Source organism: Lactuca sativa, chromosome 2 (genome assembly GCF_002870075.4).
Source record: "Lactuca sativa cultivar Salinas chromosome 2, Lsat_Salinas_v11, whole genome shotgun sequence".
Taxonomy (NCBI): Eukaryota; Viridiplantae; Streptophyta; class Magnoliopsida; order Asterales; family Asteraceae; genus Lactuca; species Lactuca sativa.
The window spans coordinates 113,565,926-113,578,782 of NC_056624.2; the positions used below are offsets into that span (position 1 = coordinate 113,565,926).

General features: G+C 31.0%; 2 protein-coding genes across 2 annotated transcripts; both read right to left on the minus strand.

The window, feature by feature from the left end:
- Positions 1 to 778: 778 nt before the first annotated feature.
- LOC111893874 (F-box protein At2g02240) lies at positions 779 to 2,508 on the minus strand. Its single transcript, XM_023889962.3, has 3 exons — positions 2,106 to 2,508; positions 1,421 to 1,539; positions 779 to 1,320 (listed from the first exon to the last, which is right to left on the minus strand). Exons 1-3 carry the CDS (start codon positions 2,376 to 2,378, stop codon positions 924 to 926), a joined length of 789 nt encoding a protein of 262 aa, XP_023745730.1. The 5' UTR covers positions 2,379 to 2,508; the 3' UTR covers positions 779 to 923.
- A 5,725-nt stretch (positions 2,509 to 8,233) lies between these two features.
- Positions 8,234 to 9,840, minus strand: LOC111893888 (probable receptor-like protein kinase At5g59700). Its single transcript, XM_023889976.2, has 3 exons — positions 9,536 to 9,840; positions 8,453 to 9,081; positions 8,234 to 8,307 (listed from the first exon to the last, which is right to left on the minus strand). The coding sequence occupies exons 1-3, from the start codon at positions 9,838 to 9,840 to the stop codon at positions 8,234 to 8,236; spliced, it is 1,008 nt and encodes a 335-aa protein (XP_023745744.2).
- Between the last annotated feature and the right edge of the window lie 3,017 nt (positions 9,841 to 12,857).

The window sequence follows — 12,857 nt, forward strand, 5'->3', positions numbered from 1 at the left end:
TCCTCGAAAATAAGAAGATGATAAGTTTTTCTTGATGACAGACAAAATTGAAAAGAAATATCTAGTTTTTTTTTCTAATTTTATTTTATAACCGTAAATAACAATGTAATTTTATGTGTGTTGTGAATTTTACAAAAAGATGGCATCATTTATGACGGACAAGCATATCTATCATAAATCTCTAAAATTTTACATAAGATGACATAATATTTATGACAGGCTTTTGTCATAAAAATGATGTATGTGTTCATATGTCATTAAAGACATTTTTTATAATAATGAAAAATCTTCTCTGGTACAAAAAATAATTAAATATTTTATTTCCAAATTATTCATTTTACTAACTAAATAACAAAATCTATTCTAATATATGAATGTTTTTTTGCCACTTGTCACTCTTATTTAATATGTCAAATGTCATTTTATGATTATTTTGAATTATTTTTTTCCACATGTTATTTTATAAGTTTTTTTGTGTTTTTTTAAATTGCACATAATACTTTAATATAAATTGCAATAAATATAATAATAAATGGATATCAATGTAATTAATAAACTTACTTTTTAATTTCAAAATTCTCAAAATTAAAGCTCATTAGTGTTTTTTTAATTTAAAAGATAAAAAATATTTCCATTATAATAATTCATTATTTTTTTATATTCTTATAAATTTAAAGTTCTTAAATATTTAGAGCTTTATATTTAATCTTTTTTTAATTAACTTATATAATTCATGGGTCACAGAACTAGTGTTATAATAAATGTTACAGATTAAAAATAATTAAGATATGTATTATAAATTATAAATGTAAAATGGAATATATTACATTGATGTTAGAAGATAATTGCTCAATTTAACACAAACAAAAATAAATAGAGTTTTTATATTGAATATTGATGAAGATCACATAATTATTTGCATATTATTTAGGCCGAAGCTCAAAGCCCTCCACGATAAGACCACTCTTCCAGTTTCGTTGTGTAACCTCCTCAAACGCCATCTCAACTTCCCCATCATCTCCTTCATTGCACTCAAATTCTCCCAACTTCATCTCCATCCACCCATCATTTCTTAAGCAAGGAAACACGTAGTTTTCTTGCTGAAACTGCGGTCTTCGAAGATAAACATTTTCAGTCTCCATTTCTGTCCCACCATAACTTACCTTTGTTTTTGCAGGCACAGCAAGTCCCCTGGTATCCTGAGTCGTTTGAAAGACAAGAAACACGACATATGTACTCTTTTGTGACAGCATCTCAGCTGCTATTTTTCCTTGGATCCCAAGCGAGTATCCTTCTCTAAGTATGCACACTTCTGGGAACCTGCACAATTGGCAATGTATATGGTTATCAAATTGTAGCGTACAACGTGCATGACTCTAATGAGAGAGAGAGAGAGAGAGAGAGAGAGAGAGAGAGAGACCTTGATTCAGTTATATGTTCCCATTCCCAGTATCGAGGTTCATCTTGCCATGCAATTGATAACTCTTTTGCTCCCAACATATAGCACTTTTTCCCACTCTCCTTATCTAGATGGAAGCTCTGTTTATGACATTATATTAAACCAAATCATAAGAATTAAATTTATTTATTTATTTATTTTGCAAAACTTGGGCCTTTTCTGAAATAATTTGCAAAAATAGTGTACTTTTGGTTTCCTTTGCAAAAATAAGGTTATTGCCCACCATTCATATACTTAAATGATATTGAAGTTGTTATTCAAGATTTGAAGTTAAATTGAAAAAAATAACTAATTGCATATGTTTTATTTTTATGCTTCTTTTGCAAAAGTTGAAATTTGTTAAAAACAATCCGTCGTTTAATGATGAAAAATAAGATATAACTTGTACAAATCAAAAATTGATATCGAAGAAGTTGTTCAAGTCAGATTGCAAAAAATGAACGTAAACTTATTCAAAAGTATAAATTTTTGTAGCTGTTCTCATTAAATTTAAACAATGATATCCGTAGTATAAATAATATCTAATTCTGAAAAAAAAATTCCACACTTCATGAGTTGACTTCTGGGGAAATTTTCATATAATTGGACACGACAGATTGAATAGAACAGTTTGAAAATGAAAAAGGAAATAAGATGATCGATTTACCAAATAGGCATGATCGAGGATGATATGTGAGTCCGATAAGGAGAAGTACAGTTGCTTTTTAGAGCCAAAAACGACCACCGGTGAAACCGCTCTCCCAATGATTTCACGGTAATCAGGTGGCAGAAACCGCTCCCAAACAGGGTCGGAATCTGCTGCTGTGTTGAATCCTTTGGAGATGGAGGCAGCTCTGCACACATCCCTAGGTGAAGTTAGTGATAATATCTCCGATAAGCAGCCTTCCGGCAACACCGAGATACTGGCTGCTTCGTTCATCTGATCTCCGTGTCTGTGTGTGTGTGTTTACTAATGGCGAATCATAAACTTCTTTTATGGTATGTTTAAAATTGATAAATTCCTCCACTCAAGGCCTCAACAACTCACGTTGATTTAAATTTTTTTTTTCCAGCTTGCCCTCTAATCCGTATCAGGAAGTCTTCTGAGTTTTTTTTTTTTTTTTTTTTTTTTTTTTTTTTTTTTTTTAAATTCAAATAGCTTTTTGTTTGTTTACTTCCAAACATTTATTAATAAAAAACTTTTTGTTTTTTTAATTCCAACTTGCCAACAAATCTTCTTTTTCTATCTTGCGACATGCTCATCACCATATTTTCGTCATCTTGTTACTTTCTTGTGTATATATATGCATGTACGTATGTATCTTACCGTTTCTTTGTCTTCAATAATTGTTTTTCTAGAAAATTGCGAAAATATATAGTCCATAGTGTTGTTGTTTTCTTTTTGATTCCTACGTTCGAACTAGTTTTTAAAATTGTAGGTTTAGTTTTTTTAGACTTTAAAATTGTAGGTTTAGTTTTTTAGACTTGTTTAGTTGTGGATTCCATATACCCGATCAACTAGAAAGGACCATATCATTTTATTTTATTATGTTTTAAATTTTTATTCATTTGTTTTACTCCCTCCGTCTAAAAATTATTGTCCGAAGACAAAACACACACAGATTAGGTCTCATCCACTCATCCCCACTGTCGTATCTGGAGAACCCTCGATCCTTGACCTACCATCGCCCTACAAACACCCAACAAACCCCAAATATTGTTATTGATGGTGGTCGTAATCTAGTGTTTTAATTACATGTAAACTAATAAAAATCTAATATAAAGAGAAAAGTGTTAACATTGTTAATAGAAAATTGTTCAATGCAAAGATAACTAAATAAATATATAAATTGGAAAACTATTTAGGATTAACCTAGCTAATGAGCTAAACATAATGCCTAATACAAAAAGAGCCCAAATAATGACTAGAATAGTAAGTAAATAAGTATACAGGGTGAGCATCGTGATTCCATTTTCGCCTACGAATTAGAGAAATGTAGATTGTTGTTTTGGTCATGATTAGTGACAAATATATAACTAAGTACACTTAATTAAATCTCTATGGTTGGGGGACCGATTCCATCATAGACATGTTAGCTCGTCTTCATGATCATCAGCTTCGAGCCTTTTGTTCATGCAGTAGTAATCTTATATCCATCTCAGGCCTTTATTCTCAGGCCGCCCCCATTCATAATTCATTTCCTACCCGATTCAAATAACATCTCCACTGATGAAAATATGTATACATATCATAAAGAGTGATACACAATTTTGGAAATTATACCAAGGAAAATAAAAACAATTGATAAAAATAAACATATTATTGCACAAAGAAATTTATCGGTGTACACTCTAAAATTAGATCATTTATCACTCAGATAATATACTTGTTTTCTTTTGGTATCTCAATTCCATTCTTTTACCAAATAATTGAAATTTTAGAAAGTTGGTTTGGGAAAAATAATATCATGTCGTTGTATACAAACGTTAGATTAGGTATAGAAAGCAAACACATTAGGTTTTAGATTTGATGATGTTTTTGTGTTGTTTGTTTAGGTTAATGGAGATGTACCACCAGGTAACGAAGGTATAACTCAAACCCTATCTTACATGTTGACAAATGTGAAATTTTTAGAGGGAATTTTGTTGGTGATTTGTTGTCATCAATATTATTTAAGTGTAATATGATTACTTTGTTGACCAAAGGTGATCTTGATAAATATTAAACAAGTAAGGAATGTGTGGAGTACACACTTGTTTAAGTTTAATCAAGTTTTTAAAGTACACTGTCATTTAGGGGCGAAGCCTCTAAACGAACGGGGGTCCCGGGGCAACGCCCTTGGGAGCGGTGTCCAAGGGGCGGCAGCCCCTAGCTGGGGTCGAGCTGCCATGTCAGCGCGTAAGTTTTTTATATAGGGTATGTTGCTATATAAAAAATGCATCAGAAAATCGTATTTTCAGAGAATTGACCATTGTTTGACCCTTATCCAAACTTCCGTTTTATGTCAATTTTTATAGTTTATGACAGTTAGAAACTATCATATGACAGTTTTCAGACAAAGATCATAAATTTGGTTTTGGTCTCATTTTTCTGGTACAGACGAAACTATCATCAAAGCATTCTAAATTCTTATCTCTCTGAGTCGTATCCGATTAAAGAATATTGAGAGTACCACCCAAATGCTTTAATCTGAAAGTGTTTTACACAATTCTCAGAATTCCAAGCCTTACTATACCCGAATTTCTAACAAATTTTTCATTGGCAAACAACATTCAAGCTCTTGAACTCGATTTCCAAGGTTATCACAGTGGCATATTCTGTCTAGACCCCCTCCCATGTCATTACAATTCTCACGAACTTCAGGTAATTAATCTTTAACTAAAGATCAAGATTCATGATCTTGTTAATTTTCATATATATATATATATATATATATATATATATATATATATATATATATATATATATATATATATATATATATATATATATATATATATATATATATATATATATATATATATATATATATATTCATGTTTATTAAAACTTTTTTCGTGGATTTGCATGGAAATTAAGGCACTTATGAAAAGCCAACATCTAGTTAACAATGGAGTTGGAAGTTGTAATCCACCTTTAGCACCTCCAGAAATAACGAACTTGGAATCGGAAGGCTTCAAAGTGGCCAAGATATATTTTAACTTTATTGATAAATTATTAAGTCTTTTTATTGAATATAACTCAGGGATCAAATGAATGTTTTCGTAGAATAGACAATGTTGAGCTAGATGATGACAATGACATCACCAGTGACGGACGCAGACTGTTTTAGTAGGGGTGTTCGTCTTTCAAGCGGGTGCACCTAATGAAAAAACCAAAAAAAAAAATTTTACACTGCGTGCCGGAAATTGAGTAGTGGCCCGGACCCCAAATGCCCCACTAAGGTCCGCCATTGAACATCACTCTTTCAAACAACTGTGAAACTTCACAAGGTGGTTCTATGGTATGCTGATATGGTCTTTCTATATTGCATAAGATAATTTTTTTAAGGAATTTAATATAATATGACAAAAGAAAATTAATTTTCTTTATGATGCAGAAACATAAGGTTTTCAATTTTTGTTTAGTTAACGGTAGCAATATTAACTGTTACTTTTGAAATAGAAAGTAATTTTTGTTAGGAATATAATTTTCTTTTTTTTATTAAGATGATAATGGTTCGAATTATGTTATACAATAGACCATTTGAGAAATTTATAAGTTCCTTTTCTTTGTCTCCAATATCATTTTTCTTGGTCTATCATATGATTTGACTATTAAGCTGTTTTGGAATTAGTTTATCCACTGATCTGTGGATTGTTAGATGACATTAGTGAAATTGAACATAGTGTAAACTAACGGATTAACTGAGGGATTTTGAAAAGAAAATTTTGTAAAGCTAACTGATTGATATTGTGGATACTGTGAATTAATTATTGTAAAATTAATATACTTTCAAGGTGAATTGTTTATATAATGCCATCAAATGTCGATTTTATTGTTAATCAAAGAATTTTAAAGCATGCTTCATTGCAGACCTTTCTTAATTACAAATTAAGATTCACAAGATATTAAGAAGAAACACAAAAACATATCGATAAAAAGTGTTTGCAAAAGCCAGAATCTATGATGTGAGTGTATAAGCCTCAACAAGTTCCAAATATTAAAAAGAAAAATTAATTCAATAAATAGCAATATACTTTTGTTTGTTTGTGTCTATTAACTTTCACTACTATTACACCTTTTGCACGTCATTCCGAGGTATGACTCAAATCTGAGTTTATTCTAGATAATAAATGAATTATTTAACCTTTAGACCAGCGGGAGTGGGTTGCGACCACATCAACAGGAACACCTCCCCCTGGGTGTGGTAGGGGGAGCAGTGTGGCATTCCAAGGGAGCACTCTTTCAAACAATGTAATTTGTTCCTTTTTATTAACTCCCTCTAATTGGTCCTTTTTATTTATTAATACAAAAAAAAAATACCCAAGTGTGGCACCACTCTTTGGGTGTGGTATGAAATCACAATTTTGTAGTAAAGTGTGAGGTGACGTCTAGGTAGCAATAAAGGGAATGCAACTTTTGTGACACCTTCCCTCTAACCTTATATCAACAAAAAACTAACTGTGGTAAAAAATAAATATAAATAAAAGTAAACCAAGCATGTTTGAATTCAAACCACACATGATGTGGATATGATAATTAATGGATTAAAAAAAAAAGAAATAAAGAAGCTGAAGAAGTCAACATCAAGAGTAATCCTCTGTTGTCTGCCTGCCTAAATTTGACTTTCTTCTCACATATATTTCCTAGCTAATTATTTATTGTTTTAAAAAATGACTGAAATACCCATGGACTTTTAACTCAATTTTTACCCTATTATACATGATATGGATGCTGCAACTTGAAATTTTAATTATGGTTTAGGATTCTGTACAGGAGGAGGTAATTTGTCATTGTGAAATGCACTTTGGCGACGAAAAAATATGGATTGATAAGACCGAACATGGCAACCTAATCGATAGGTAAACAAATAGCACATTTTGTTTCTTTAGAATAGAAGTTATGCATATGCCTAATTATTGTTACAATCACATTATGACGTTATGGGATAAATAGTTTTGATCATATGCCTTTTCTCTTTTAAGTTTTTGGTGTTTTATTAATTTCTAAGTTTGACATGAATTATTTTTGAAAGAATTATGAAAAAGGAAGAATAGTCAGTGTGCACGTTGTCGGTGACGACGAATGAAGATGGGAAGTCTTCATTACAAAGCTATAGTCTCTTTCTTCTTTTGTTTTCAATGTGTTGTTGGGTTTTTGTGTACCAGACCCACCGATGATAATAATAATAATAATAATAATAATAATAATAATAATAATAATAATAATAATAATAATAATAATAATCTGACTGGTGCAACGCACAGTCTCTAACTAAAATTAGAACTTATATAATAATACATTATACATTTTATTAATTAATAATTAAATAATAAAGTAGTATCTTAAATTTATAATTGGAATAAATATTATACATCAAGAATGGTTGAAACAAAATATATAAATGCAAAGCTATTTAGTCCGTATCTCCATACCCTCCACGATAACACCAGTCTTCCAACACTTAACCTCCTTAAACGCCATCTCAACTTCCCCATAATCTCCTTGCTTGTACTCGAATTCTCCCAACTTAATCTCCATCCACCCATCCATTCTCCTATAAGGAAACACATAGTTTTCTTCCCATGTTTCCCTAGCCTTTGGTCTTTGAAGATAAACATTTTTAGTCTCCATTTTTCTCCGACCAAAAGTTATGCTTGAATTCCCATGCACATCAAGTCCTCTGGAATCCTCGGAAGACAAGATACGCTATATATATACTCTTTTCTGACAGCTTCACAGCTGCTATTTTGCCTTTGATTTCAAGCCCCCATACTCCTCTAAGTATCCACACCTTCGGGAACCTACACAGATGACAACGTATATGAAAGCCAAATGCCCTATAATACATACAATGTGACCATAAAGAGAGAAAAAGAGAGACCTTGATTGAGTTATATGTCCCCAATCCCAATATCGAGTGTCATTTTGCCATGTAATTAATAGATCCTTTGCCCCCAACATATAAACAATTTTTTCACTCTCCTGTTTGTCGATTTGAAAGCACAGTTTATGGAATAATTATGAGGCCAAAATTTAGCAGAAGTTGTTTAACAATTATATTAAAAAAACTATAGTTTCCTTACGTATCATTAGATATGAACAGCAACATGATATATACCCATAATATGTAGACGTATTAGAGTCAAACTAGAACAAAGCCATTCTTTTATTGAAAATATATTGTTATAGAAAAGATTAGAAGCATAGTTAAAAAATAGCCAATAACTTATCATATTATATAATCCATGCATGATAGTTTTCGTTCTTGCAGTGAAAATATGTTTCCTTAAAAATATGGAATAAAATACCTACTTGAATACGAAGTGCTTCCTGGATCGCCTCGATAATCCTATCTCTTGTAGGGCGTTTCTTTATGTCAAAGTTAATGCACTCATGTGCAATATCATTAAATTTATGAAAAGAACTCATCTTAATCTGCCCTTTGATAGCAGAATCTATCAACTTGTCAACTCCATCAACAAATTTATTGTCGTCATAATAGCTTCGGACTATGTGGATCAAAGATTGCTGTTTGGTATCTTTAAAGTGTCTAGTATTATAAGCCAATATTCCACTTGACATTTCAAACATTACCACTCCAAATGAGTATATGTCGGACTCTTTAGAGAGCATACCTCGTTCGTTGTATATTGGATCCATGTAAAACCACGTACCAGCAGCTCTTGTACGGACATGGGTATCTGGCTGATTTCTTGGACTTAATCTTGACAAACCAAAATCACATATTTTGGCTTCCATATTATCATCTAACAAAATATTTGCACTCTTCACATCTCTATGAATTACTCTCCTATGCTCCCCAACACCAAAGTGTAGGTACTTTATCCCTCTTGCTGCCCCCAAGCAAATCTTCAGGCGTTGTTCCCATGTTAGGTGAAGCCTCTTATTTTTGCCTTGGAGGTGATGATCGAGGTTTCTGTTAAACCATCTCCAATGTATTGAACTCATATGAGTTCAATGGATTGACACATGTACATTCCACTCATTATACAACTTTACTCATTAAACTCTACACTCCATTAAACTCTATACAATTTAATGGATTGTCAAATCATTTATCATTTTCTTTTTATTTATTATTATTTATAAAAAATTAATTAGCATGAAATTAAAAATTAAAAACTACAATTAAAATTAACATTAATTAAAATTTTAAAATTATATATATATATATATATATATATATATATATATGTGTGTGTGTGTGTGTGTGTGGAGAGAGAGAGAATATAGAGTTCAATGGGGATTGAACTCCCCATTCCATTGAATCCTACTCATTTTTCTACAACGAAGATTTTGAGTTTAATGAAATTAAACTCCCCATTAAACCCCTCATTAAACTCCCATTGGAGATGGCCTTAATAGCATACTTGTAAACTACAATTTTCTCATTTGCATCATCATAGTAACCAACGAATGGGATGATGTTCGGATGGTTGAAATTTGAAACCATCTTGACTTCATTATTGAACTCGACGTCTCCTTGACATCCATTAGGATTAAGGCGTTTAATGGCTACTAGGCGGTTTTTCCATTGTTCAGAGAGTTGTCCACTGTAGACCATATCAAATCCACCATCTCCGATCAGCTTTTCTGAACTGAAGTGTTTTGTGGCCCGAATGATCTCCGCTAGCGGAATTCGACGTTTTTCTAGTTCTAACCTTGAAGAGGACATTGTTTTTTATATTGGTGATTATGTATGGTTAAGGTGGCAGCTGATTTTCTATGAATATATACAGAACCGAATTTGCTTTGGAGTCGCGTTGTAAACCGGAATTTGCTATATTGTTACTTTTTGTGATTATCTATTAGTCAGAGTAAATTATGCAAAGAGTAAATTATGCAAATGGTCACTGTAATTTGAGGTAATATGCATTGTTGTTCTCTAACTTTTTTTCTAATTCAAGAGTCATTATGGTATTTTTTTGTTCCATTCTTGTTCCCTAGCACACATTAAATGACAATTAATGATACATTTTTTATTTTATTAATTATTTTTTATTATTTCACTTATTATTAAATAATATAAATTACTAACATATTGTTAGAAAAGGGATCCACCCCACTTTGTCCTCTTCCGGTTCCCGGAACCATCTCTGGTCACCATCTCATTTCAATTCCCGACACCAATTTTGGTCACCACATATACAACCCATAAAAATCGCCCAAAACTCAACAAAAAGCTACCTCACAAAGTACATCTAAAATCGACACAAATAACTCATTTCCAAAACAAAGTAAAGCGTGAAATTTAAAAACCAAACCCATAATCAAGTCAAACTTAAATCCAAAACTAAAATCTCTTATGCATAAACCGAAATCATAGATGAAAAAAAATCTCAAATACAAATTCATATGTAAACCGATTAACAAAAACAGTCCCATGTGCATTTTTTTTAATATGAAACTAAAATTTCCATTTAGAAGTTAATTGTTTTAGTTATCATCATACAACGAATGAGAAGACAAACGGGCAACAAGTTGCGCCGCGTAGAATCTTTCCCCCCAAACGCATTTGCACATATCATATACAGGCCGTCCAAAATGGTTGGAGATAGTGACGATTGTCCATGGACCATCTTTTAAAGGCGCCCAAAATTTTTATAAACTTTATTAATTATCGATCATGAAAAGATAATTAATAATTTTGCATTTCAAAAAGCTAGAAGAAATATTTTTCTTTAAATATATAGATTTTTTGTAATCGAAAATGTTATATTTAGAAACTAGTATAAATAATTTTCTTTCGGTTATTAAGTTGTTATAAAAAAGGTAATGAAATTTATGAAATTTAAGGGTCATTTTCATCTCTCGTCATGGGCTTAAAATATGTTTGGAACGACATTAATCATATAAAAATTCAATCGATTAATGTTCGACTCTCGGAGTCCAGTTTCTTTACAAGCTTAAACTGTAAATATTCGATCCAACAAGATTCAACAAGGAAGTCGTTCATCCTCGAAGGCGAGCCAAGCCCAAGTTATTTCTTCGACGCATTTGATTTTCTTACCATCGCTTAAAGCTTCTCATTTTTCCCGATCTTCAAGTCTGTTTCTAGGTTTACAAGCATGGGGTTGGATGAGTGGCCTTGCCGTTTAGCTTTTTCTTCATATGTTGTATGTTCACATGGTGCCCCGATGATTCAGATTTCGTGATGTGACGCGAGACAAGAGAGAAAGCGATATGAGAGAGAGCAAGAGAGAGGGGGTTTCAAAGCTAATGAGTGTGGGGCCTACTTAATTTTTAAAATTTATTAATAATAATTAACAAATACTAAATAAACAAATAAAAAGGTAATGGTACTATATAAAAAGGTAATGATAATATAGTAATTATATGTCAGGTTGGAACCAAGGAAAAAACAAAAACAAACTATAGAATATAAAAAATAAATTAGCCACCAAACTAACAAATTACACAAAGTAGAGGGACTATTCGCATAACACAATACCTTTGAAAATGGGGTTGGCTAAAAAGACACCCTAAAGTGACAAAAGAAACCCTAAATATCTATTATGATGATTTTTTTTCTCAAAGTACTGTGTAATAAGAAAATTCAGTCGGAGACAACTAGTCAAAGGTAATTTGTATTCTAGAGATTTCTTTTTTGTTTGTAAACAACAGTATTATAGAAGACTATGCGAATGTTCGCGCAATGCACAAGAAAAAAACTTTATTGTCAAAATTAATCCATTTATTGTCATTAATGATGTCAACTATTAATTTTTATACTAAAGTAAAAAAAAAAAGTTCCTATAACTTATTGACAATATCTTCAAATATATTATTAAAAATACACTTATAAAGTTGATATTTGAAAATTTTAACGAAATTTTAAAAACATTGCAAACATGAAGTACAAATCAAGACTACTCAAGATAATTATTAATCTCAAAACACATTATTTTAATAGTCTTAATCTATGGGTTGCAAGTAAATAACATCATCTATAATTTTCGATTTAATATTATTTCTAATTTTCATTATAATTAAATGATATAAATGTTCCTACTTTAAACATTTTTGATTTTCCTGATGAGAACTTTTTTTATATACAAACCATTCTTTTGAAGATAATGTAATTTTTAAATCTACAATATTTAGTTATATGTAATTTTGATATAATGTTTTCTTCAACGATTTTTATTTTTAGTTTCTTTGACAAATGATATCATTTTAAATTAACAATTTAAGTGTATTTTATTAAAAAGATAAAATTGCAAGAATGGTCCCTATAGTATGACAAAACTAGTAAGTTTGGTCCAAACAAGTTTGGACTCACAAGAGTGATCCAAAAGTTTCATTTTGTTGCGAGTTTGGTCAAATTTAGTTTGGTTCTTTATAAAAGACAAAATTGCAAAAATGGTCCACATGGTTTGTCAATTTCTTTAGGTAAGGTCCAAAAAAAAATTATTAGCAAAAAATATCTCTATTTGGTGGTTTTGTTATTGTTTTGGTCCCTACTGCATTAAGTTTAACAGGATGACTATTAACTTTGGGCAAATGAGGGATTTGCCCCTGGGACCATTTATGCAGTTTTATCTTTTTACCAAACTACAATGACCAATTATACAATTTTCCTTTTCATTTTATTGAATTAATATATATTAATTCTTTTAAGACTAAACTGCCCAAATGGCCCCTATGGTTTGCTCAAAATTGCCATTTTTATCCAAAAAAGTTTGGACGAGC

What these genes read in the sequence shown, in the direction of transcription:
- LOC111893888 (XM_023889976.2), bottom strand. Translation starts at nt 9,840, where the DNA reads ATGTCCTCTTCAAGGTTAGAACTAGAAAAACGTCGAATTCCGCTAGCG. An exon ending in GAGAAAATTGTAGTTTACAA is followed by an intron (nt 9,082 to 9,535) that starts GTATGCTATTAA and finishes ATGGTTTAACAG; the next exon opens with AAACCTCGATCATCACCTCC. An exon ending in AGCACTTCGTATTCAAGTAG is followed by an intron (nt 8,308 to 8,452) that starts GTATTTTATTCC and finishes TTTCAATAAAAG; the next exon opens with AATGGCTTTGTTCTAGTTTG.
- LOC111893874 (XM_023889962.3), bottom strand. Translation starts at nt 2,378, where the DNA reads ATGAACGAAGCAGCCAGTATCTCGGTGTTGCCGGAAGGCTGCTTATCG. An exon ending in TCCTCGATCATGCCTATTTG is followed by an intron (nt 1,540 to 2,105) that starts GTAAATCGATCA and finishes TGTCATAAACAG; the next exon opens with AGCTTCCATCTAGATAAGGA. An exon ending in GAACATATAACTGAATCAAG is followed by an intron (nt 1,321 to 1,420) that starts GTCTCTCTCTCT and finishes CCAATTGTGCAG; the next exon opens with GTTCCCAGAAGTGTGCATAC.